Source organism: Balearica regulorum, chromosome 14 (genome assembly GCF_011004875.1).
Source record: "Balearica regulorum gibbericeps isolate bBalReg1 chromosome 14, bBalReg1.pri, whole genome shotgun sequence".
In the NCBI taxonomy this organism is placed as follows: Eukaryota; Metazoa; Chordata; class Aves; order Gruiformes; family Gruidae; genus Balearica; species Balearica regulorum.
Window position 1 is genome coordinate 1723254 of NC_046197.1, and position 25616 is coordinate 1748869.

A 25616-nucleotide genomic window follows, 5' to 3' on the forward strand; every position below is an offset into this window, starting at 1 on the left:
CAGCCCCGTGCTCGATACTATGAAGAAAATCAACCCTATCCCAGCCAAAACCAGCACACTGGTTCCCCTGATGCTGTCGATGTGTGAGGCTTTGTGTGTGTCGCTAGCTCTGTGTGTTGGTTTTGCACTCTGCTGTGGGAGGGAGCTGGGAAAATGGACTGGGGGCCACCCAGCACCCACTTGGGTGGCAGGAAAGGGACGGCAGAATGGGACAATGCAGGGTGGCCCATCCACAGGGTGACAAGCTGAAGGAGGGTCAATTTAGATTACATATTAGAAAGAAATTCTTTACTGTTAGAGTGCTGAGGTACTGGAACAGGTTGCCCAGAGAGGCTGTGGATGCCCCATCCCTGGAAGTGTTTAAGACCAGGTTGGATGAGGCTTTGGGCAACGTGGTCTCGTGGAGGGTGTCCCTGCCTGCAGCAGGGGGGTTGGAACTAGATGATCTTTGTGGTCCCTTCCAACCCAAACCATTCTATGATTCTATGATTCTATGACATTGGCTTGTCAGCTCGACCGAGGCAATCAGTCCCTGGGGATGTCTGGTCCCGTCAGGGCTGGGCAGAGGTGCCCCATGACTTGGGATGCTGCAATGGTGCCAGGGCACGTGTCACCAGGTTGGGAGCCAGCTGTGTCCTTCCTGCCCTGTGCCCGGGGCACGTACAGCTCCATCTGCCCACTGTGCTTCACAACTGTCTTTGGACGGCTGCATTACGTCTGCTTCCTCCTCCCCGCAGCTGTGCCATTGCGTGCTGGCGGTTGGAAACCACCCCGGCCTCGATGATGTCCCCGGATGCTTGGCGGCGGTGGCAGCTGACAGTCATCTCATGCTCCCCGCCTCTTGTCTGGCTGCTTGGACCACAGAGATGTGGGCAGGGCGTAGGCGCGACGTGGAGGGGAAAGAGGTAGGGTTCCAGTGGGGAGAGCGCTGGTGCCTGTCCTGTTGCAGTGACGCATGGTGGCATTTGTGCAGACCCAGCTTGTGCAGAGACCACCTCGCAGAGATGTCCCGGCTGGTGCCTTCACCCAGCTCTGCTGCTGCCTGTGTCACCGTCCTGCTTGGCTGCATCTGGCTCGTCTCGGCCACCCAGTTCTCTCCAAGTAAGTGCCTGGGTGGGTCTGGGGGGTGATGGGGCAGAGGGGCTTCGCTGGGACACCCCGACATCATGCCCCGTGATACTTGGAGGGGGTAGCTGGGCATCACGGTGAAAGCTCAGGGCACTGTTCTGCTGCCTTGCTTGCATGTCCATGTTGAAAACGAAAGTGAAGACCTGAAACTTTGCCACCCCTTCCCCTTTGGGCAGCAAAAATCAGGTTACTGCTCTTGTAACCTGAATTTCCCCTGTCCTCTGGCTGCGGAGAGGTGACAGAACTTGCGGGAAACCTGGTGGATGTAACCCAGGCCTCCCGGGACCAGGCCTCCTGGGGACCACCGGGATGGAGCTACTGGAGCCGGGGGTGATGTGCAGGGGAGCTGAGCCCAGCTGTGTTTTCTGAGAAGCACAAGCCCCGTGTTTTTTGAGAAACATCAATCCCCTTTTCAAGCCAGAAAAGGGATTTGATCAGGAGTTGTTTGTCTGGTGTTCTGGGACTTTGCTGTTCTTCGCGTGCAGTGAAAAGCCTTCGACCACAGGAAGACAAGCAGCAGTACACGGGGGGCTGAGTTGGGGGGCTGGCCAGGAGGATGAGGAGCAGGCAGGAGCTCTGGTGGGAGAACATCTCCCATCCTGGCATGGGTGGCCATATCCCAACCCTGTCCTGGTGTGGGTTTCCCATCTGCTCTTTTGATCCTGTTGGGTTGCGGGGGACCTGTTGTGCTGGGCTCGGTAGGAAATGGGACGTCGGCAGAGCCCGTCTAGGCTGCGGACGGGGCTGGTATCGCCGTGGTAGCACCACTGGGCAAGCGGCACGGACGGCGCAGGATGTGGCATGGCTCCGCACGGCGAGGGTGGCAGGATGTTAAGTGTCCCAAGGTGTCACTGCCACGTGCAGGGGGACACCAGCTCCTGCATTTGCTGGCAGCTCTGCAGAGTGGGGTTACAGCTCCTGCATGGTCCCAAGTGGGAAGGGGCAGTGGGAGGGGGCTCTTGGCCAAGCCTGATGCCTTGTGTCCTCCGCAGTGAGAGACAAAGGGCGCACCTTGATCCGCCTCACTCCACAAGAAAAAGCCACGTGTCCCAGCGCCTCCGTGGAAGTTTTTCTCAACAGCACCCTCACCACACGTCTCCTCCCTGGCCTCTACTCTGTGGTCCTGCTCGTGGGGCTGCCAGCCAATGCTCTGGCCTGCTGGGTCCTGGTGACCAACTTCAGGAAATGTTCCAGCACCCTGTTCCTGCTCAACCTGGCCATTGCTGACCTGCTCTTCGTCCTCCTGCTGCCCTTCAAGATCTCATACCACCTCTTGGGCAATCACTGGCTCTTTGGGGACTACCTGTGCCGCACCATGGTGGCCTTCTTCTATGGGAACATGTACAGCTCCATCCTCTTCCTCACTTGCATCGGTCTGGAGCGCTACATCTCTGTGAGGCACCCATTTCTGTGGAAGGGCTCCAGTTGGACATGGGGCAAGGCAGGCATCTGTGTGGGCATCTGGCTGGTGGTGGGGCTGGGCATGAGCCCTCTGCTTTTGTATCCCCAGACAAGCCACATCTCGAGTCTGAACATCACAACGTGCCACGATGTCCTAGGGAAGGATGAGCACAAGTTCTTCGTCTACTATTTCCTCTCCCTGGTGGGTCTGGGCTTTGGATTGCCCTTTGTGCTCATGACCATCTCCTACAGTTGCATCCTGGTGCGGCTGCTGGCCAAGTGGAGACGCTATGGGCAGGTGGTGCGTGTCTTGGCACTGGTCCTCCTGGTCTTCATCTTCTCCTTCACCCCCAGCAATGTGCTGCTTTTCATCCACTACATGCTGGAGGCCACGGGGTGCCACAATGTCACCTACATCTGGTACACCCTGGCCCTGGCACTTGGTGCCTTCAGCAACTGCTTTGATCCCTTTGTCTACTTCTACGTCTCCCAGGATTTTCGGGGATGGATCCGGGATGCAGGCAGCTGCTGCCCAGGGGGCCTTAAGACCTCAGTGGGGAGGGCCTTGGAGAAGGCAGCCTTGCCCCTGAGGTCCAGTGAGGAGAGCCAGCTGTAGGCAGGGCTGGGGAGGCACCAGGCTGTGTGCCCCCTGTCCCGGAGAAGGGCGATCCTGTAGATCAGTGCCCAGTACAAAGGGGTGCGCTACTTGGCCTGTGCCATCCCTGGCTGGTGGCAGACTGGGGCAGAAAATCCCCCCTGGACCTGAGGTTTGTGGGGACTTTACCCCAGTTTTGCAGTTCTTCTTCAGGATTTCCAGGCGTGACCTGCTCCCAGCATGCTGCCGGTGCAATGTGGCTGGTGGTACCCCCATCCCGTGGGTCCACCAGCTGGGTGCCCAGCACCTCCCTCACCACTCCTCCTGCAGTGACCAAACCCTCCAGAGTACAAATAAACCTTTATTTTTGCCTGCTGGTGGAAGGAACAGGTATAAATACCCCAGCCGAGCAGGAGCTGTCCTCCATCGCCAGGACTACGTGCCGGGCACACATGGCCAGCCCTGCTCCTGTTGACCCCCCTGCCCCCCCCCCCAAAAAAATGCCATGGTAGATGCAAGAAGGGAAGTGGGGGATGGCTTGGGTGTCCTGACCCTGCCTCACAGGTCCAACGCTGGGGAGGGGACATCGTGCTGTGTTCCCTATGCTGGCAGTGTCCGCACGCCCCCCTGCCTGACACTGTACCGTGCTGCTGAAATATGCAGGCAGGCTTTTGCTTTCCCTTTTACTTGCTTCCCTTGGCACTGGGCCTGATGGCATATGTGCCACCCATGAGCGAGAGCATGTGTGGCAGCATCCCCAGCCCCCCTGAGAGGGGGTACCACCCTTCAGCATCCCGGTCCCCACTAGTCCCCTGGTCCTCACCGGTCCCCACTCCCAGCCCGGATCAGGAGGAGGAGGAGGGCATGGGCTCCATGGTGTGGGAGCGTGGGGTACCCATTGTCGCTGCCACCGGGCACGACTTGACCCCCAGGTTGGTGGCCATCCCTTTGGCACGACGGGTCACGTCACCGGCTGTCCTGGCCCCGGAGGCTGGCCCTCATTCTTCCTGAGAATGACGCTGCTGAGCTCCTGGATGAGTTTGTCATTGATGGGTGAGGGAGGTTGCATGTTCCTCTTCCTGGGGATCTCCAGGGAGGTGTCTGTGCTGGGACTGCTCCCTGGTGTGGCTGCCTGGTCCCAGTCCCTGGCCAGCACCAGGGAAGGCTCCATGTTCCTCTCCAGAGAGGCTGTTTTTGTGGGTCTGAGCCCCTGGGCCGGAGCTTTGTCACTCTCCAGGTTCAAGCCCCTCTCGAGGGACAGGGCTTTGGTGACAGAGGGAACCGTCACCCTCTGGGCTGGGTTGGAGGGCAGTGAGGAGCGCAGTGCCGTGGCCGGGGGCTGCTCGGGGAATGGGGCTGGCTTCTTGGACCTGTCCACGGGGGGCACGGCCGACAGGTCTGCCAGCAGCTCCCGCCCCAGCTCCAGCGCGGCTAGCTCAGGGAAGTTGCCCACCTCCTCGTAGACAGGATCAGCATCCACCTCCTTCTCCTGCTGCTCCTCCAGGGAGTCCTGGTGCATCTTCATGGGCTGGGGGAGGGCAGGGGGTCAGGGTGAGGGGCACTGCCTGCACTGCTCAGCCATACCCCTCCGCCCCCCCCTCCCTGCACTCAGGCACTGCCCAGGGACCCTTGTCCCCTTGATGTGGGGCTGATGTCCGCAAGGCACCCACCCTCCATCAGGTCTCTTTGCTTAGGCACTGCTGCACCTTTTTCCCCTCCATCGCTGATGGAGGGGAAGTGTTTTGGTTGCTACTGAGGCACTGTCCCTGGTGCCAGGCTGTGACACCTGCCCAGCATCCCTTGGCAGAGGTGGTCTGGGATGGGGAGGGCAGATGAGTGCCCATGCAGAGCACAAAGCCAGGAGAGGTGAGGTCCAGCCAGGTGGCCCCCACAGAAATAACGTGATGGTGAGGAGGACCCAAACCTATTTCCTTGCATTTCTTGTGTTCAGCCCCTCTGGGCAATACGGGAGAGGTGCTGGGACCTGGGCTGGACTGTTGTGGTCTTGCTTGCATGCACCAGGACCATGCAGGGACCCTCTGCTCACACACAGCAATGGGCACCCCCTCCTCTGCCACACGGTGTGGGCAGGATGGCCTGAGCATGTCTCTGCAGGTGAGATGCTGCAGGTGAGCCCTTGCTGCCGTAACCAGGAGGCACGGTGCAAAGCCAGCAACGGACGCGCTCCATGCGTGCGGGTACTTACAAAGAACATGGACAAAGTCCTTCGCGTGTGCAGGCGGCGCTAGAAACAGAGGAGATAGGCAGAGGTAAGCATGTGATAGCATGGAGCAGGGTCATGGATGCCTTGACAGGCAGAGGACAGGCAGCAGGGCACAGCACCACGTGTGCCCACATTGCCCTGCACGCACGGAGAGCTGTCATGGACACAAGCAGAGCATGCAGCACGCGCACACCGCCGAGCACAGGGACACACACCCAAAGCATCCATCAGTGACAGGTGGCGTGCACCCACCTCCGGGGCCCTGGGGTGGGTGCATGGCCTCAGGACAGGTGCATGGACCTGGGTGGGTGCAGGAGCACCCGTGAGCAGGGGTAGCTGTGGGGGCTTTACCAGGGTTTGGTTGGCAGAGAGCATGGTGGCGTCAGTGCTGTCCCCATGCAGGGGCACCAGCGGCATGGTGCCAAACTTCTGCTTGGCAAGGTCGGAGGAGGAGCGACGGCGCATGATCACGGGGCGCAGGTCATCATGCTGTGCACAAGGACAGGGCAGGGAGGGGGGTCATTCCGGGCTGCCCTGCCAGCCCCCTCCCCTCCCGTCCCAGCCCAGCCCAGCCGCGTGGCATGGCCAGCCTGCACCCACCTGAGCCTTGAGGATGCTGGTGGTCCAGTCCCACAGCTCAGCCTGCCCCGAGCACACCAGGTACCTGCAGAGGAGTCATCTGAAAAGCTGCTGGGGAGTAGGCCCAGTGGGGTCCACATCCCCTTGTCACGTTGTCTGTGAACCCAGGGCTGTCAGGTACAACTACACCCAGTGGGGCTGCACTTCCAAAACTCTCTGCATGCCCAAATCGCTGCTTCAGGGCAAGGCGAGAGCTCGTCGGGCACCCATGAGGCACCTCAGCTCAGCTGTCCTTGCTGCTCTCAGAAGAACATCTCAGGCGGGGTGCTCAGCTGCTGCCCCAGCATCAGCAGTGTCAGGGGAATGGGGACAGGATCAGCAGGGAGCATGGGTGTGCCTGGGCAGCCAGTGGAGCCAGGGAGGCTGGAGCAGGGACCCCAGCTCATTGTGGGAGCATGGTGCAGGACCACCTGGTGTTGAGTGCGTGGGGACACAGAAGAACATTGGGTAAAGGCTCGCAGGCAGCATAGCCAGGCAGGTGACATGCACACCTGGGCAGGACCCTCTGGATCCTGGTGCTGGATGCTTGGAAAACGCCTCTCCCAGGGGTGCTGGTGTGGATGGGGAGGTAGGAAGGGTGTGTGGTACGGAGATGGAACCCGGCCCCCACCTTGTGCCAGGGAGCGTGTGGCCACACCAGTCTGTCCCTTGAGTGCCCCAGCCAGGCAACAGCTCTGCCCTGACCCCCAGGGCCCTGTAGCACTGCCCCTGGCTGTCCCAGTCCCACTAAACTTGGGGACAGGTCTCAACATGCCCCCCTCCAGCCCCAGGATGGCAGGGACAGATACTCACAGCTGCTGCTTGTCCAGGGTCAATGTGAAACCCCACCTGGGGAAAGGGAGAGACAGGCTGTGGGGCAGCACTGCCAAGCTCAGACACCCCCCCTGGGTCTGTGGGCAGTGGGGTGGGGGGCTGACCTCACCCCATGGGCCCAGGCTTGTCATGGCTTTGGGTCCCGGTGGGTCTTGGCATGCTCCCAGGGGCTGGGTTTGGGTGCTGGGGGCCAGGGAAGGTCCCACTTACTGGGCTGGTGGCTTCAGCTTCTTCCTAATGCCCATGTAAACCTTGGCTGCATCCAGGGGCCACTCGCGCTCTGGCTTGGCGCTCTGGGAAAGGAGATCCATTGGGTCAGCCCAGCTTGGTGCCAGCCTCCCAGCCAGGAGGACAGCCACCACTGTCCCCAGGCTCCTCCTCCCCGCCTCTCCTCCCGCCCTTGGGGTGCAGGTCCATCCCTGCAGCATCCCCTGGGTACCCTCTTCTCCTTGAGCAGCAGCAGCCTCCGGTCCCGGATGACGAAGTAGCGCTCCTGAAACTTGTTCCCCAGCAGCTTGGGGGGCTCCTCACGGCATTTCAGCAGCCCACACTTGGGGGTCTCACGCTTGGTGCCTGCCCAGAGGGAGGACACTGGGGTCAGGAGGGCTGGGGGCATGTGAGGGTGGCTGTGGGTCTCAAGGATTTGCCCCTGATGGCTGCAAGGGGAAGCTGGGACAGAGCTGTTTCCCTCTGGGGACATCCCTAAGGGCTGGGCCCCTCTGTGATTGCCTTACCTGTGAAGAGACAGCTGCCCTCACCGATGGGGACCTTCCTCACCAGCAGGTATGCAGCGCTGGGCTCTGGGAGCTTGCACCACTGCAAAGCCTGCTCCAGCACCTTCTCCTTGGGGTGCAGAGGCCGCTCTGGGGAGGCAGGGACGCTCTTACCACTGTGTCTTCTCCACTGTGCCAGTTCCTGTTCCCCCCTGCCACTGACAGCAAGCTGACCCCGTACCACAAACCTCCTCCTCACCAACCTGGTTGTGCTGAGAGCATCCCCCTGTGCCGTCCCCACCATGCTCACCCAGCTCCCCGTTCTCCAGGGCCTCGAAGGTCAGCCAGATGTCCAGGCTGGCTGCCACGTTGCGCATCTCCAGCACCTGGTTGGTGAGCTCCTCTGCTGTCATCGTGGGGGACACCTGGGACCGGACACATGGGGAGCTGCGGTGGGTGGTGGCAGGAAGGGTCCCAGGGACAGGCTGTGCTGGGAGCCTGCATCCCTCCTTGTTTCCTCCTGCACGGCCATCCTTTGGGACTCACCTTCAGGGTGACGCAGCAGTCAGGCAGCTTCTGCTCCAGGTAAACCTCGATGATGAGGTCCCCTGCCTGCGAGAGCTGGGGGAAGAGAGGGCAGCATTGGTGCCATGCTGGCATGGGTGCTGTGCACATCCCCTCTCCCCAGGGGCTGGTGATGGTGTCCCTGGGAGCTGGGGCTGCTTCTTCCCTAGGCAGAAGCCTCAAAGCGATGGGCGAAGGGGAGACAAGTGGGGGAAGATCCTTCCCCAAATATCTGGTGTGGGACAGCAGGGAGCCAGGGTTGGCAGCTGGGAGTACCCCCCATCCTCCAGACAGTCCCACCAGCCCAGGGGTCCCTGACATGGTGTGGGGTGGCAAGCACTTCTCTAGTACCTGGGTGTCCTTCCAGGTGGTGATCAGGCTGTTCTCCAGATCCATCTGGGATACCTGGTCCTCGTCAATCTGCCAGAAGACAGGCACACGGGGTGAGAGAGAAGACACGTGGAGTCAATGTGGAGTGGGATATGGCTGGAGGACGCATGGCCAGGATGAAGGGATACAAGGGGAGACGGACAGAGCCAGCATGGAGGTGTCTGGCATTGCCCCTGCAGGAAGCTTACATTGAAGATGCTGACATAGTTATCAATGAGGTCTTCCATCACCTTGACCTCATGCTCCCCTTTGCCATCAGTCTGGAAGAGGCTGGGTGCGAAGAGCAGTGACAGGTTCTTGGTGCTCATCTGGTTGAGGTCTGCACATTTCTGTACCCTGGGACAAGGAAGACAGAGGTGAGGGGCTGGTCCCACTCTGGATGAGGTTTCAGCCCAAGCCACCCTCCTCTGCCTCATATCATCTCTCCTAAAAACCAGCCCGCTTTCCCCTGCTCCCCAGCTCGCAGCAGTGGAAACTTCAAGCCAGGCAGTTCCTATTTCCAGGACTTCCAGCTGCCATCAAATCAGAAAACAGCCCTAACTCACACTCTGAGTTGGGGATGGGAATTTTGTTTCTTCCCTCTTTTTTGGGTGCTGGATGAAGTTTACGTCCTACAGGGCAGATGTCCCCTACTCCCAAACCTCCTGTCACTCCCCCTTGCTGCGGGATGACTTTGGGAATATTTGAGATGTGCCAGAGCAGTGCTCCAGCACACCCCAGCACCGCAGCAGTGATGGGAGCCAGCATTCCCTGGGCAGTGGGGAGACCCCACACTGCTAGCTGGCCTTGGGAACCCCGGCTGGACCAGGGGACCCGGCAGGGAGGTGGCCCACTGACCGGTAGAGGTGCCCGATCAGCGCAGCCAGGGTCTTGTGGTTGAGGCGAGGCAGGCGATGAATGAGCTCCTTGTATCGCTCCAGGCGTTGGGGCTTTGAGGAGATTTCTGGAGGGAGGGAAACGAGTCATGGACCATTTCTGAGTCTGGTGGACACAGAGCTGGACATCGGTCCCAGGGGTCCCTGGCAGGCAGCTCAGTTGTGAGAGCAGGGGTCAGGTGAAGGAGGTACCTGCAGCCTCCTTCCACTGTGGGTGCAGCTCCAGGGTGAAGACAGGGTCCTCGAGCTCACGGAAGAACCTCTTCAGCACATCAGTGACGTCCTCAATGAAGTTGTCGTTGATGCGCAGCTTGACGTTGCGGGCGTCCCGCCGAAACTCCTCCATCAGTACCTTGATCCGGGACTTGGCTCCATTCTTGCGGTAAATCCCCTCGTGCCGCAGCCCTGGGGCAGGGACATACGGTCACGGGGGCCCGATCATGCCCAGAGAGTGACCAATGGGGCTGGTGCCCCAAGAGCAGTGCCTTCTGCCTGGAGCCCTCAGCTGCCCTGTGTGTGCTGGAGGATGATCCAGCCATGATGCCGCCGCACTGGACTCACCGTACTGCGTGATGAAGGCAATGCAGCTGTCCACGATGATGGGGATGTCCGCCCGGCTCAGCTGCTGGTCCCGCAGGGCGTTACCCCGGCCCCCCGCTGACGCCTGGATGTCAGTGTACCATGCTGCCGAGTCTGCCCGTGACAAGCCCTGCAGGTAAAATGTCCTGAGAACAAGAAGGGCAGAGAAGAGGGAATGAAGATTGCTGAGGGGGGCATGTTATCCCCTCCTGCCCCACATGTACAGGGTGGCTCCAGGACAGGGAACAAGGCACAGCCAGGCTGAGCTGAGGGACATCCTATCCTGGCAAGAGACCCTGGGCTGGGGTGACCTCTGCAAGCCCCTTGGCCACAGCCCTGCTCTCCCAGTAGGATCTCCACTGCAGGTTTGGGATCAGCATCAACCCATGCATGAGTGCCTTTGATCCAGGCAGCCTGCTGAGGTTGCTTGGCTCATTCCCCATCCTTCCCACAGACAGGACTCACCTTCCCATCTCCACCAGGATGAGCAGCTCCTTCTTCTCTGGGGTCTCTGTGGGGGGAACCAGACCTGCATTGGAGTGAGAAGTAGAGGGGTCAGAGCCATGCACGGCCACCCACCATGTGGTGCCCATCCCGGGCTCGGGCATGGCACTCACTGAGCTCCTGCAGCCTCCGGAGGTTGATGCTGTCCTCACCCCCGTCCTCCTCAGCAGGGCAGATGAAGAGGTGGGCTTTTTGCAGGATGAAGAAGGCCTGCTGCCACCGCTCAGGGTTGAGCATGCACTTGTAGCGCAGCTGGCCCACACGCTGGAACTCGTAGCCCAGCAAGCAGTGACAGCTCACAGGCGTGAACCACTGTGGGACGGAGCAAGAGACAGGCCAAGTAAAGACAGGGCTCAGCCCCCAAGCACAGACCCCCACGAGGATGGGGGCAGGTTGCTGGGGAGGATGGGACCCCCTGCAAAGGGAAGGAGGGTGCGTGCCACAGAGGATGAAGAACTTGGGGAGCTGGGAGGAATCACAATAGGGAAACAGGGACAGAGCCCAGGGACCCACCAGCATCATAGGGTGCTGGGGCTGGGGCTGGCTCACCTTGCCGATGGCGCTGGCCCAGGCTTGCAGTGTCTCAGGCCCGTCGGTTCCCAGCTGCTGCACTTTTTCCCCGGTGAGGAAGAGCTCAAGGGTGAAACGAAACCTGCAGAGCATGAACCAGCCCATCAAGGCAGCCCCTCACCCCGAACCTGCACCCAGAGCCAGACCAGACCATTGCACCAAGCAGGGGAGCAATGCCCATCCTTGCCCTCTGTGTGCCCACAGGCTCTCTGGGCATGCAGTGGGGGCACGGCTGGGGGTACCTTTCGGTGGGGCCAGGGCTGGTGAGTGCCTGGGCTTTGCTCACGCCCAGGGAGATCAGGTCCCCGCTCTCGATGTGGCCCAGGGGTTCGGTGCATTTCTCCGTCTCAAAGAAGAGCAGGGCTCTCTCCAGAGAGCACCACACGCGCTGGAAGTCTGTGGGACCGGGGGGTCAGCAGCACTGGGGTGGGCACCCCACTGACTGCCCTCCTGTGCTCCCACGCTTACCTTCTTTGCTCTTCTTGGCACTCGGGAGCTTGGGGGGTGGCGTAGCCCGGTACAGGTACCCACTGTGCGTCACTGGCTGCGTGATCTCATTGTAGACACCCTCCGGACCCAGTTCCCGTGCGCAGGGGCTCCCTGCGGGGAATGGCTCTGAGAGAGGTGTGGGAGAAGGCACCCACCAAAGCGTGGGTACCGGGGTGGGGTGGGGGGCAGGGAGACCCCACTCATGCAGGTGTAGGCAAAGGGTGTGCCAAGCATGAGGTTCCCTGAAAAAGGGCTCCAGAGGTACCCGCTGCCTTGCCCCATCCCAAAAGAGGACTGTGGTGGGGCAGGCAAGTCCCCCAGAGAGCCACGGCACCTGATACCCTGGCTGTCCCCAGCCTTGGGGTGTGCTGGGTGGGGGGCAGGGGCAGTGGCAAGGAGGAAGCCCTCACATCACAGCCAGATGGGGCTCGAGAGTCCTCCTTACCTGAATGGTTCCTGGGCCTTTTGCTCTCTGGTCCCCACCAAAGGTCAGCCCCAGAGGCCACCTCGCAGGCAGTGGGGTCAGCCACCAGCCCAGCCTCTGAGGAGGAGAAGAACTGCAGGATGGTCTTCAGCAGAGCTGGTCCTGCCACTGCAGCACACAGTGCCTGGGACGATACAGGAGACTTTATGGACCATGTCATGGCTCATGGAGACACCCAGTCTGCTGCTGGGGTGCTCAAAGGCAGCCAAAGTGGGAGACAACCTCCCACCCCAGCCCCTGGGATTGCCTAGCATAGGGGTGCAGGCATGCACATGGGTGCAGGCACACATACTCAAGCAAGAGGTGTTGGCATCTCAGGCTCAGAGCTTTGGGGTGGTTCCCAGCATCCTGCCTGCACCCCGAGCTGGCCCCTACCTGGAGCACGTCCTCTTGAGTGGCATAGTGGGGATGGGGCAGGCGGTACCGACCCTCTCGGTACTTGCGGGAGATGAAGTCCCGTCTCTGCTCAGCACTGGCATCTGGGTAGAGGGCCTCAGCGGTGGGGAGGCGAGCAGCCCAAAAGCGGTTGGCTCGGTCATTTCCCAGCACAATGAAGAGCTGCAGGAGAGTCCCATGGTCATGGCGAGCACCAGGGCCAGCCAAGAAGAGCAGGATGCCTGGCATCCCTGCATCCCAGGGGAGACCGTAGGGCTGCTGCCCTGCCTGGGGAAGTAGCCTGGCCCCTGAACATGCTGTGCCAGCCCCAGAACCCTGCCCTGAGTGCCTCTACCTGTACGATTTCGTTGGACCAGACACTGGTGTCAAGCTTCAGACTTTGCACTTTGGAAATGTTGGAGCCCAGGCTGCGGTGCTGCCCTGCAGGGAGCAAGCGAGTGAACACCCCATGGCCCTCTCAGGGGAACCAGCACCCAATTTGCACCTGTACCCCAGCCAGCACCCTGCTCCCCCTGGCAGGCCCAGCCAGCACCTGCCGGGACCCCCATGTCCCCCCCCGGTTGGTGTACTGGCCTGCGCACTGCTTGCAGATGACCACACACAAGTTGATGGATGCCCAGTCAGGAGTCTGAGCCCAGCAATCTGCACAGTATCTGTTGGCTTTGTTGGACCAGATCTTCTCTGCCACCTCGTAGTCGTAGAGCATCTCGGCTATGGCTTCCTGCAGGGCCTCCATCCACTCCCGCTTCTCCCGCTCTGACTCCGCCACGAAGCTATGAGCACCAGCACAGCCCAAACTCAGGGGACCGGAGCTCCCAGCACCTGGGTCCAGCACCCAGCTTCTCCCCCCACCTTGTCCCACCCAGATTCCTGGGATACCTGAATATTTTGAGGGGGGTGATGAGCTCGAAGCTGCGGTTCTTGGCTTCACGGATGGTGGAGCCACGCATCTCAATGAAGCAAATGCCAATGCCCATTTTAAAGAACTGCAATTCAGAGTGACACCGGTGTTGGCTTTGCAGCACCGTGGCCACGGTGGACACACCACCCCAGACATGCCCGTGATGCTGGGGCTGGAGTCAGGGAGCTGCACCGGCTACCCCCACTCCATCACTGCTCTTCTTGGACCAGTCAGACTTGGTACCCTGCCACATCTCTCAGCCATCCCATGTGGGCTGACATAAAGCCTTCAGTAAGTATGTTATGCCTTAAAATGAAAGGCAAGTTCAGCCCACAGCCCCCAAAATTTGTCCATTCAAATCCCTCTGTTTTGGGGATTTGAGTCCACACTGAGACAGGCACACTCATGAAGCAATTATCAACTTGAGCAAAACCCACAGAGCTTCGACGCTGCTTTGTGCACGCCAGGGAAACTGGAAATGAGGTGACTGGAAATAAACCGGGGTGCTGAGAAAATTTAGCAGGCAATAGGTGGGGATTTCTGTGGGCAGTCGGCAGGATGCGATGGGTTGGCTGCCTCCCGTTGGGCAAGCCCGTGTTGCAGCAGGTATGTTTGCTGGTGATTTTGTGGTCATTGATCCACCTGTCCTGTGATGGGACGCTTTGGTGTGACTAGGACCTAAGTGCCGGGCAGAGATGAAGATAATTTGGTGATAGTGAGGAGATTGGGAGGGGGGTCTGCTCCTGGCAGTCCCTGCATCTCTGAGCCCAGTCTCCCACAGCAGTTCCCCTGTGTGGGATCTCCAGCTTCCTGCTCCACCATTCTTTCTCCTGTCCATCCCTTTCCTCTCTGCTCTCCCTTTGGCACTGATCCTGGCTAAGCTCCCTCCGCCCCTCCATCGCTCTCACCCCTATCCACCATTGCCACAGCCCTCTGTGCCAGCGGGGTGTCTGATCTGACCACGAACCTGCTCGCTCTTGTACAGCCACATCTCGGGCAGGCTCAGGGCTGCGAACACCTTGGACTTCTGGCCCTTCAGCTCCAGGATGCCTGACTTCTGGCAGTGAGCGGTGTTGGCGGGCCGGGGCCGGGACCCCACCAGGCGCTGCTCCGTCACCTTCTTCTGCAGCGTGGAGCACCACTCATTCCTCTGGGCTGGGGACCAGGCATGAGGGAGCGGGTCTGAGCCCTTCCCAACAGCCCTGGCATGGAGCAGAGCACCCGGCAGGCATGGCAAGGGAGAGGTTCCCTCGCTCATCATGGCCGGATGCTTTGGGGATGGGGTGAGAACTGCCCCCGGGATGCTCTGGTTAGAGAAGGGAATCAGGGACAGTTCTTTGGGGACTCGTGGGCTTTGGCCCAGGTCTTTGCTTACCCTCGTTCTCAGCGCGGAAGACGAAGATCCGGTGGCTGGTGAAGACCTGGAACTTGTTGTCCTTGGTGGAGCGAGCCATCTCGATCACGGACAGTGGGATCACCCCCTTGGGGTAGGGCTCCTGGAACGATCCCCAGGCAGGGTTACCCCCCTTTGCCCTTCCTGTGAGACACCTCCAGAACCTTTCCACCCCAGCATTTGCCTTGCCAGGCATGTTGGCACCATAACCATAGGGGTAAGGGGATGTAGCAGGGATGCCTGCAAGCTCCTGCAGTAGTGGCTGCTCTGTGGCCATGCGTGGGACCTGTTTCTGCGTGGGTGCCACTGATGTGTGCCCAGCCCGGTTGGCTGTGCCACGGACTGGGGCAGCAGTGCCTGTCACCCCAGGCAGCATGGCAGCCACCAGCACCCCACAGCCTAATGGGGCCATGCAGAGCCCCCCCAGAAGGATGAGGAAGGGCTGTTGACTCATCCCACGTACTTAACCCACAGCCAGTGCCCATAGCGAGAACAGCTCCTCCATGCAGCATATCTTCCACATCCCCCAGGCACTCGGCTGGGTGCTGCCTCGTAAGGCAGCCTGATCGGTGGCTGGGACCCAGAGATCCCCCAGTCTGCCCCAGGGCTTGTGAGCCAGTAGGACCACCCCCCCCCTTGCCTGCTCCCTGGGCTTCCTATGATGAGAGGATGTGTTCAGAGCCCCCCAGGCACAGGGGCCATGGCTGCTCCACCCTGGTGGTGGTAAAGCAGTGCTGGCTCCTTACAGAAGGACGAGGGGAGGCAAAGGGGATATGGCAGCTCACATGGTGTCAAGGCACCCTGTTTAAGCCTCCTCACCCTGCCCACATCCTGCCCCTTCGTACCTTCTCACTGCTGAAGTACATCAGGTTCTTCCCGTCGAAACGGACGTATCGCCTCTGGAAGACATAGTTCCTGTTGGGATGGCAGAACAAACAGGGCTGTTGGGATGGGGACGATCCCCCCAAGGACCCCACATCTGCTCACAGACCCCCCCCTTGCCCCAAGGATGGCTGCACAGAGACCCCTGCAGCACAGCTGGGGTACCCAAGAGGATCCTCCTCCTGTGGGGTGGTCTGGCTGCCCCAGTAGCATGGTGACCTATGTGTCCACCTCACCAGCCTTGCCCAAGGGGGTTTTACCTGTGGGGACTGTCCCACGGGTGAGCACATACCCCTGTGGGGAGAGCTTGTCCAGCCAGCCGCTAAGCATGGTGGGTCGGGGCTCGGAGAGTGATGTGAAGCTGGCATAAGGGGAGATGGTGAGGTCATCCAGGACCTCATCTGGGTAGAGATGGGCTGGCAGGCTGAACGGGGTGCCCTCGGCCTGCGGTGCCTCCACGGTGGAGTATCCCTCTGTGTCATTCTGGACGATGCGGTCGATGAGCCGAGACCGGGTCTCCTCATCCTCGCTCCTTCCCTCGCTGCTGCACTCGCTGCTTGTCCTGGGAGAAATTGGGCTGTGATGGAGCCTGGCTGTGGGGTCCCGGTCAATGCCATCGCATCTGGGGACATCTCGCACTGCTCCCGGCACCATCCTGAGCTCCTCGGGGCACCCATTGAAGTGCGTGTTTGCATCTCCATGAGCAGGGTGGGACAAGGGCTCAGTGCTCACGGGCCCTGTGGCCACCAGCAGCCAGAGGCTCAGCCACGTGATGGCAAGGCTGGGGGTAGCTGGCAAAACGGGCTTCTCCACTGCACAGGCCACCACACACCTCCAAACCCCTGGCATCACCTCCTTCCCCTCTTCACACCGCAGGCAGCAAAGTGAGGCCAGACAGCTCCCCAGTCCCATGTCCTGCTCCCTGCTCTACACCCATCCCAGTTACCTCCTCATCAGAGGTCTCAGCCTGCCCTCTCCCTCTACCCCTCCAGCGTTCGTGGCACCAGGAAGGTCCTTCTGCCACAACACTCTCCTGCCTGCTCTTGTGTCCAGCCAAAATGTTTTGCAAAGGGATTGAGATGGACAGATGTGCTGGTGGAGCTCCTGCATCCGTCTCCTTTTCTTGAGAAGCCATGCTTAAACCCCCAGCCGGGCCTGGTGAGACTGTCCTGCCATAACAACAAAAGGAAATTATAAAAATAAACTGCTAAGCCTGCCCTTTCCCCTCAGCCCTCTCAGCCAGACGTTTTTCTTTCCCCAAAAAGGAAATGTGCTGGAAAATGTCTGGCAGTCCCAGGAGCTCACAGGGGAGCTGCCCAGGTGCAATGGTGATGGACAAGAAGAGAACATCAGTAGGACAGCACCCATGCCACTGGGTTGCTCATGGTATCCAGTGCCAGGATGAAGAAAAGGCTCAAGAAAAGCGACAAGGATGGTCCAAGATCTGTCACAGCTTCTGTCGGAGGAGCACCTGAGCAAACTGGGCATCTCCAGGGTGAGTGATGGGAGCAGGTTTCTGAAGTCACGAGCAGTATGAGGAGGGCAGAAAAGCGTCTCCTGGCCACCACTGCTGCAGTCACAGGAGCCAGGTGACATCAGATAAAGCTAGCAGGAGCAAGGTGCAGAACCACTTGGGAAAGGAGCGGCTGACCTATGGGACTCCTCATCATGGGATGTTGTAGAAGGAGAAATTTATGGAGGAGAAACCCACTGCGGGGTACTGAATATGAGAAATAACCTCCAGCACAAGTCCATGTGCTAGAAATGCTTTTGGACCAGGAGAATGACTCCAAACACCTCCCCTCATCACAAATTCTCCAAAGACCTGGTTCTGAGCCCTGCCTCATCATAGGAGCCAAGACAGTGCATGGACCTGTGCTTTGACCCTGGACAGGCACCTTATGAGGCCATCGGACATCAGATGTCCCTGAGCCATATGGGACAGAAACAAGAGCTGAAGACCGCCTGGGAGATCGATGGGCTGGAGCCACACAGGCTAGGGGGCAGCTCAGGAGAAGTGGGATGGTGTATGGGGCTGAGGAGGTGGGTGGAGGGGGAAAACAGCCTGTTTGGCTCCAGTGTCTGCAAGAAAAACAAGAAATGGCCATGGGCATCCTGGAAGCTCAGAGAGCAACAAAAATTACTACTTAATTAGCATAACAGAGCCTTGTCAGGATGATTCATCTGGCTGGAGTCCCAGCCTAGTGTCCAGCTTCTTCCAGAGGGACTGGCCAGGGAGTGGGGAGGCTGGAGGACTCTGTACGTCGTAGCCAGAGCTGAGCGGGAGACAGACCTGCTGAATGGGTCAGGACAAGAGAGAAAGGGGAAAAATCCATGACAGCCCCATCCTGACCCATGATTTACAGCCACTGAAACCACAAACAGCTGGAGGACAAGCAACATCTGGTCAAGTCATCTCCCTTTTCAGCTAGTGTCAGGCAGTGAAGACAACCAATGTTAGGGCCAAATGAGTCCCCAGGGCAAGGAGAGGGTATTTCCAGGTCAGCTGAGCCTGCAGGGTGATGCCTGAGGTGCATTGAGTTGGGGCAGCCTCAGCCTGTCACTGCTCACATGGGAGAGCTGGTGGAGGATGGAGGATGAGTGATGGAAGAAAGGGATCTGCTGGTGGTGAGGGGGGCAAGGAGCTGCTGATGGATCTGATCAACTGGGGGTCATGGGCCAGACAATCAACCTGCGAGTGGGCATGTGGAGGTAGGTAGGGAGATAAGAAATAAGCTGTCAAGGACACACCATTCCCAGTGTTTCTTTTTCTGCAGGGAAGATGCCTTGAGGTGTGGGGAGGACTAGTCTGGGTAGGCACCTGCCTGAGGATCATCTCATCACACGTCTCCATGCAAACCAGAGCAGGGTCCACTGTCCTCATCATGATGCCTGATGAGTCACCAGTGTGCTGGTTTTGGCTGGGATAGAGCTAATTTTCTTCATAGTATCGAGCACGGGGCTGTGGTTTGGCTTTGTGCTGCAAACAGTGCTGATAACACGGGGATGTTTTTGTTCCTGCTGAGCAGTGCTGACACAGAGCCAAGGGCTGTTCTGCTCCTCAGCCCACCCCACCAGCGGGATGGCTGGGGGTGCACAAGGAGTTGGGAGGGGACACAGCCAGGACAGCTGACCCCAATGACCAAAGGGATATTTCACACTGTATGATGTCGTGCTCAGCATATACAGCTGGTGGAAGAAGAAAGAAGTGTGAGACACGTTTGGAGCAATGGCGCTTGTCTCCCCAAGTCACGGTTAGGCATGATGGAGCCCTGCTTTTCTGGAGATGGCTGAACACCTGCCTGCTGATGGGAAGTGGTGAATTAATTTCTTGCTTTTCTTTGCTTGAGTGTGCAGCTTTTGCTTTACCTATTAAACTGTCTTTATCTCAACCCACGAGTTTTCTCACTTTCACTCTTCGGATTCTCTTCCCCATCCCACTGGGGGGAGTGAGCGAGTGGCTGCGTGGGGCTGAGCTGCCCGCTGGGGTTAAAGCACAACACCCTGTCCCCTGAGCTCCATGGGGTGACACAGGCACTGCTGTGTCATCGTCTCCCTCCTGCTGAGACTGATGTCTGAAGCAGGGCAGATGCTGTCCTCTGCACCAGCATTTCCGGGGGATGAGCATCATCAGCTTGGATGAAGGTGCTCAGTCTCAGAGCGGTGAATCCCACCCTGCACTCCAGGGTCTGCTGGACCCTCAGAGACCCAGCTCCCAGTTTTAAGGGGAATTTTGCATTCCTCTTCTTCTTTGCTGGGGATATCTCATTGCTGGCTGAGGTGGCTCTGCCCATCTCTAACACTGACACTCCCTGCCCAGACCCCAAGCCAGGGAGCAGTGTGGTCCAGATGAAACTCCTCCAGAACAGAGTGAGAGGAAGTGACGCTGGTCCGAGGAAGGTATTTTGCCAAAGGGGTGGGAGGGCCTCTCTGAAGGTTGGGAGTGGGAAATATTTCCCATAATGAGTGGGTTGGTGGGTTGCAGTAGATGTTCGCGTTGTCCCCAGTGACCAGGTGCCAGTCGGCAGGTTGAGGAACTGGCTGAACTGGAGAAACACCAGTGCTGAAGAGGAGGATCGGGAGGTCCCACAGAGGCAGGGGCAGGGGCCAGGGCTGGCCAGCAGCAGCTCAGCAGCTCAGCAGGAGCCTGTAGCTCTGCTCCAGGGGGACTGCAGTCGGACCAGTGAGGCCGGTCTGGGGAGGAAACCATTGGAGCAGCTGGCCAGTGGGGTCCCTGAGCACAGTGCAACAGGTCTTCAAAGGCTTTTCTGTCTCTTATTCAACTCCCCACACCCCAGCCACCTTAGCGCTCAGGCTGGGAGAAAAAAACTTGTGAACCACTGCCTCTGACACTGCTGATGGTCGCATCCTGTCTCTTCTCAGCAACACCAGGCTACAAAGTCCCTGGAGGATCCAGGACTGCAAGTGCCTGGCCAATGCCCTCGGGATGCTCTGGATCCCATCTCCCTGGAAGCTGCTGGATGGAGACCATGAGCCCCAGGCCAAGCACCCAGCCCCGCTCTGAACTGCTGGTTCAGAGGCTCCATGGCAGATTTCAGTATTTCTGTTTACAAACCTCCCGTTCCCAGGTATTTGCAGTTCCCCACCCACGGCCTGTGTTGGCTCTCATCCGACTGTGACACTGGATCAGGCCACGCTGCAGTGACTCGCAACCAGAGCAGGAGGTGGGCTGGACCAGCCAACACTGGGGCCAGAAAGGCAGGGGCATGGGGACCGGCAAGGCCATGGGCAGAGCCGAAGGACACAGAGCTGCAGCTCACCTCCTCCTCTCTAAACAACACAGGAAAAGGAACCCTCCCCATCTGAAATGGGAAGAACAGCTTTCCTTCCTCTTTCTGAGATGCTATCAGGAGTTATGGAAAGTACATTTCAAAAGCATTTTAAAGGTGCCCCTCACAATATCACTGTCCACCACAGTGTGACTGATCAGCAAATGCTGATCTGATGATGCTGGAGCTTTTGGAGGTCACATATCCCTTCCTCTGGAGCTCAAAGCCATTTCATTTCTGAGCAATCCCTGTCTCTTGTGGTGTTTCCCTGCTCCAAGCGGCCAAATCCAGGCTCTGCCTAGTGTGTAGGCACCCAGAGCATCTGTTGGCAAGCACTGTCACTCCAAGGACCACCCACCAGCACGGCTCCTTCTCATCTCTGAGCCCATCGACTCTTCTTGAGACTGCTGACCTGATCCCAGACGCTCCTGATCCCACCACTCTACAGTGTAGGAAAAGCCGCCACCGCCTCTCAGGCTGTCCCCAGGGGTGTCCCCTGTCCCCCTGGCATGCAAACCCCACACCCCGAGCCCAGCCCAGCCCCTGCAGCCCGGAGGACATGATGCCTACCTGCACGCTTCTCGCTCCAGGTCCAGCTCGGACACTGCCTCATAGCTCTGATCGGAGAGGATGCCAGCACCCTGGGAGGACACATTGGTCACATCTCCTCTTTCCTCTGCCCTCTCCCATCTCAGACGTCCTCCACCTCCCTGGCCCACTGTGCAGGGGGCTGTGACCCCCACCCCAGCAGTGATGCTCAGCCAGGCACTGCCAGGCACCCACGGTCTCACCACCCCACTTTGCAGCAGCTGGTGGGATGCAGAGTGACGGCAGGGCACAGCCACCATCCCCAGAGTCTCCTCTCACCTTCTGCTCCCGCGATGGGGCTATGTGCCCAAAGACGGTCTCACTGTAAGGGCTGACAGGCTGCTCACCAACCTCTGTAGGCAGAGACATTGGGAGGAAAGGCAGTCAGCTGCAGGGCAGCGACCAGCCAGGACTGCCAACCCTAGAGGGGAACCCCCCACCGAGGCCACCACAGCACATCCCAACATCCAGGGCATCTGGCACCACAGAGATACCAGCCCAAATACGTGTGGGGCTGGGCCCCACCTTGGCCCAGGGCCACCCCGGTCCCTGAGCGAGGCAGGAGCACAGGGCAGGACCTAGAGGAAAGCAGGGTGCATGGGTGTCCCCCTCACCCCCCCTTCCTTGGGGACACCGAGAGGTCCCCACTGCGCACCGGTGCCCTGGGGGCTCTCACCTGGCCTGCCGGTGGGTCTCTGCGGGACAGGGGGCAGGCCCCCGCTGGGCCAGCCAGGACTGCTGGAAAACAGGAAAGGGGTTACTGCGGCTGGGACCAGGTGGACCTTGTTCTCCTGTCTGGCTTACATGGGCTGGGGGCTGCCACTGACCGGGGCTGAGCCCAGCTTTGTCCCCTGGGATGTACAGCATCCCCTCCCTGCTCCCAGCACCCTCCTTGCTTCCTTCACCCCCCCACCCTGGGACCTGCTGGGCTCTGTCTCTTGGGGCTGCCAGGCATTTCGCATCCCAGCTCGCCCCCCTCTAACATCTCTTGCCTTGTTCCCAGCATGAGCCAGCCCCAGAGCCCTCACTCAGTCACCCCCTGACCATGCTGGGGAACCCCAGCCCTGCTCCCTGGGGGGCAGATGAGGGGCAGCAGCTTCTCCCCCAAAGCAGAACGAGTCATCTGGGTGCCCAGATCAGAGGGGACCCCAGCTGCCCTGCGGGACCACTCCATGCAGAGCCTGGGGGAGGCACGGGGAGGGTGGTGAAAGGGGCTTTGTCAGCACCCGGAGGCAGGCAAGGCCAGGCTGGGGATGTGTTCCCGGGGGTGGGGGCCTCTCTGGATCCTCAGCTCGCACTGCTTTGCACCCCACCTCCGCTCCCCGGGGCGAGGGAAAGCAGCTGCTTACTCAGGCTTGTTGTCCGGCTGGGTCAGCTCCTGCGGGGACAGAGCCGGGGGCTCAGTGAGAGCCTGACCCTGGGGACCATCTTCCCCTCCTGAGTCCTCAGCGGGTGCTGTCAGGGGCTTAAGTCCTTCGTAGATGACGTTGGACACCATCTCCAGCCTGCCCTGCCCTGAGCCTGGCTGCGAGGCTGCCCTGGGGCATGGCGAGGGATCTCTCCTGGCTGGGGTGGCTGCGGCGGGCAGGGGAGGGTTGGATGCGAGGTGACTCTCCAACACATTCGCGGGGCTGGGCTCAGCTGCTGGGACCCTGTGGCTGTGCCGCGGTGGGACAGACAGGACGGTTGAGGGGGATTTCTCCAATGCCTCCAGCGTTTGTCCATGATCCGGAGCTGGGGGTGGCCGTGTCTCCTCCCGAGCGCTCTGCCATGCTCGCAGCCTGGATGCTCCCATGCCCATGGCCACGGCTGCTGCTGGGCCAGCTGCTGGTGCTGGCCTGCGCTCTGGGCTCTCCAAATCTGTGGAGCTCTCCCCTGGCACAAACCCCTCCAGTACCACAAAGGCTGCAGGTGCCCGGTCGCTGCCCGGGCTGTGTGCTGGCACTGTAGTGCGTGCTAGCGGCACGGGCGCCAAGCCCTGCTCTGGCTTTGAACGAGGGAAAACCGTCCTCGGCTTGGGAATCGGCTTCACGAGGGGAGGAGCAGGGTCCTTCTCTAGAGGCGATGCCTGGGCGGGCGCAGTGACACGCTGCTGCGTCCCAAAGGCGTCAGTAGCCCCTTCCGGCTCTGCTTTCATGGCATTATCACCCGCCTGGGGGGCATCCAGGACCTCAGTGGCTCGGAGATGGGTGTCTTCTGCTGTGGGTCCCCCCCGGGACTGACCAAGCACCCGTGTCTGCTGCGCCAAGTTCAGGATCCTTTTGCGATGCCCGGTGGCAGTGATGCCGATCTGCTGCAGGTGGTCACTGTCCAGCGAGGTGACATCTCTGGCCACATGGTACCCATGCTGCTTGAAGACATCCTGGTACCTCTCCAAGTGGATGGTGGCCAGCCAGTCTGCAATATCGGAGTCAGGACCGCACGGGGAGCTCATGGCCCTGGGGTGCCTCTGTGATGGATGCTCAGCCCATCATCTGTGGAAGAAGGAGAGAAAGGGAGTGAGGAGGCAGCAGGAAGGGAGAGGGGGGGGTTCAGCTGTCGTGAAGAGCACACTTCCCATGGGTGGTCGTGCAGGATGCTCCCAAAGGTCCCCCTGCCTTGCCACTCTCCCCGGAGCTGCTCACCTCCCAGCTCAAGAAGCAGACATCCTGTTGTTCCTCAGCCTCAAGCCTCTCCGCCCCTCCCCGGAGCTGCCGGATCCTGGCCCTGCTTTGTCGGTGAGGCCGTGACCCGAGTCCAGACAGGAACCGAGCGGCTGGGGGCTCACGGGGGAGTGGGTGGGCGAGCAGATGCTGGGTGCTGGGACATCCTGGGCTCCACCGCATGCAGGGCTGGGCAGGAGGAGAACAAGAGCCGGCGCAGCCGGGGGGGTGTACCAGCGGAGGGGGCCGCCCGTGCCGGATAATGGAGGGGGGGGAGCAGCTGGGCCCCTCCCAGGGGATGAGCTCCTGTGCTGGCCAGCTCGGGGAGGGCTCTGTGGCCGGAAGGGCCAGACCATAATATGTCTCTCTTGCTGCTGGCGAGGGCATGGGAGAGGTCAGCATGACTCATGGGCAGGCAGAGGGGGGACAGCCTCCCACCCACCCCCAGCCGGGATGGGCCCCCGCATACCCTGCCGCCAGCACCCACGGCCTGAGACGGAGGGGCACAGCCCTGGGGCTCACACTCAGCACGGCGCCCACCCACCAGGTCCCGCTCCGCTGGGGACCCCCATCCCCAAATTATTTGCTGGCACAGCCCCGGGACAGAGCTGTGGGCTCTCTGTGGAGTGCTGAGGGCCTTTTTCCCATGAATCACGCTGCTCTGCACTAAACCATCTGTGCTGACTGTGCTGCCACTGGGTCTTTTTCCAGTTCCTCCATTTCCCTCTATTGTTCGGCGCAGGCTTCCTTCCTGCTGCCTGCACGCTCCCACGCATCCCCTACCCCTCCCGCGGGAGCCAAGGCACAGCCGGGCCAGGTTTCCCACTGCACGAGTCCCCGTGCCCCTGCGTAGGCATCTGCCTGCTCCCCACTGCTGCCTGCACCGGCAGAGGGTTGCATGAGCGGCATGGGGAAGTGCGGGCAGGCTGGTGTGCCAGCAGAGGTGGTGGTGGCCCTGCAAGCACGGGGGGGGGGGATGCTGTCAGCAAGCACGCGTGAACAGCGGGAGTGTTTGCTTGCATGTGTGGGTGTGGGGTGTGCGGGGTCTGTGCCCCCAACCATGTGTACGCTTGTGCAGGGGGGTCACCGTGGGGTGAGTGGCTATGCAGCGGTGTGCATTGAGGAGGGACAGTTACAGCAGGAGCTGTGAGGAGTAGGGCATGGGGATGTTGCAGCTGGGAGGCTGCTTGTTGATGTAGGACCTGCACAAAGGGCAGGGCAGGGTGTGGAGGGTGCTGTCCCGGACCGGTGTGGGCTGGGTGTCTCTGTCACAGGCTTAAAGGACTCTACCTACTTCTGCCCAGCAGCCTGGAGTTGAAATGGGGCAATTTCCCGCTTTCTTGTGCTTGTATTGGCAGGCAGCCTTCTGTGGGGTGCTGGGTCCTGAGACCTCCCCACGGCCAGGCAGTGGGTGCCAGGGCCGTGCTGGGTGCTGGGCTGTGGGGTGGCCCTTTGGGGCAGTACTGCTGTGCCCGTGGGCAGTGGTGATTTATGGGGAGGTGGACACCATCCCTGTAAACCCACGCAGACCAGCCGGTGCAGTGGGCCTGGACTGACCCGATCCTGGCCCTTTCCCCCCTGTCCCCAAGTCTGTCCTGTCCATCCGTCCCCTCGGGGTAGTCCCTCACCTCTTGCCCCGCAGCGCGGTCCACAGCCCCCCGGGGCTGGCTCCGGCAGAGCAGTACGGTGGCAGTGCTGCTGTGGGCTCCACAGCTGCCCTGCGCTGGGCTCCAGGGTGATGCCAAGGCGTCCCCGCCGGGCACAGGGCTCAGACTGCGGGCACAGGCAGGCAGCCCTGCAGGAACTGCTGCGGGCGCAGGCAGGCTTCGCAGTACCCAGCCCGCACCTCCCACTGCCGGTCCCTCCTCCAGACCAACCCTCCGGTCCCTATCCCTCTCCCACCCTCCTGTCCTGCCCCTTCCCAGGCATGACGCTGCCCCGCGCTTGGGCCCTGGCCTGGCTGCCCCGTGTCCTCCCCCTTGGCTAGGATCTGCCATCCTTTGGGGGCTGCCCCCCACCTTCTCTGCTCACCCCCTCACGCTTCTTCTCTTGCCTT

General features: G+C 60.5%; 2 protein-coding genes across 4 annotated transcripts; one reads left to right on the top strand and one right to left on the bottom strand.

Moving 5' to 3' along the window:
• The first annotated feature begins 849 nt into the window (after positions 1-849).
• Positions 850-3289, top strand: LOC104633585 (proteinase-activated receptor 3). The gene is made up of 2 exons (XM_010299831.2): positions 850-1101; positions 2121-3289. The coding sequence occupies exons 1-2, from the start codon at positions 867-869 to the stop codon at positions 3143-3145; spliced, it is 1260 nt and encodes a 419-aa protein (XP_010298133.2). The 5' UTR covers positions 850-866; the 3' UTR covers positions 3146-3289.
• A 178-nt stretch (positions 3290-3467) lies between these two features.
• Positions 3468-25369, bottom strand: ARAP3 (ArfGAP with RhoGAP domain, ankyrin repeat and PH domain 3). Of its 3 annotated transcripts, none has more exons than XM_075766389.1 (34): positions 25189-25369; positions 22268-23392; positions 21595-21653; positions 21198-21271; positions 20901-20971; positions 15833-16102; positions 15504-15573; positions 14641-14761; positions 14233-14420; positions 13244-13350; positions 12938-13137; positions 12699-12784; positions 12344-12526; positions 11930-12092; positions 11464-11595; positions 11238-11391; positions 10975-11077; positions 10539-10737; positions 10387-10450; positions 9904-10067; positions 9535-9747; positions 9305-9410; positions 8656-8803; positions 8429-8497; positions 8060-8134; positions 7824-7938; positions 7535-7663; positions 7240-7373; positions 7011-7093; positions 6780-6815; positions 5949-6012; positions 5700-5837; positions 5331-5369; positions 3468-4652 (listed from the first exon to the last, which is right to left on the bottom strand). In XM_075766389.1, exons 2-34 carry the CDS (start codon positions 23350-23352, stop codon positions 4086-4088), a joined length of 5409 nt encoding a protein of 1802 aa, XP_075622504.1. In that variant the 5' UTR covers positions 23353-23392; positions 25189-25369; the 3' UTR covers positions 3468-4085. The 3 variants fall into 3 exon arrangements, with proteins under 3 accessions (XP_075622504.1, XP_075622502.1, XP_075622503.1); XM_075766387.1 differs by lacking the exon at positions 25189-25369 and adding an exon at positions 23543-24331 and having other exon boundaries at positions 21595-21656; XM_075766388.1 differs by lacking the exon at positions 25189-25369 and adding an exon at positions 23543-23684.
• Between the last annotated feature and the right edge of the window lie 247 nt (positions 25370-25616).

Excerpts from the sequence above, each read along its gene's own strand:
- LOC104633585 (XM_010299831.2), top strand. The coding sequence starts at position 867 with ATGTGGGCAGGGCGTAGGCGCGACGTGGAGGGGAAAGAGGTAGGGTTC. Across the intron at positions 1,102-2,120 it reads GGCCACCCAGTTCTCTCCAA|TGAGAGACAAAGGGCGCACC; the intron begins GTAAGTGCCTGG and ends TGTCCTCCGCAG.
- ARAP3 (XM_075766387.1), bottom strand. The coding sequence starts at position 23,352 with ATGAGCTCCCCGTGCGGTCCTGACTCCGATATTGCAGACTGGCTGGCC. Across the intron at positions 16,103-20,900 it reads CTGGAGCGAGAAGCGTGCAG|GACAAGCAGCGAGTGCAGCA; the intron begins GTAGGCATCATG and ends AATTTCTCCCAG. Across the intron at positions 13,138-13,243 it reads ACCCCCCTCAAAATATTCAG|CTTCGTGGCGGAGTCAGAGC; the intron begins GTATCCCAGGAA and ends TGGTGCTCATAG.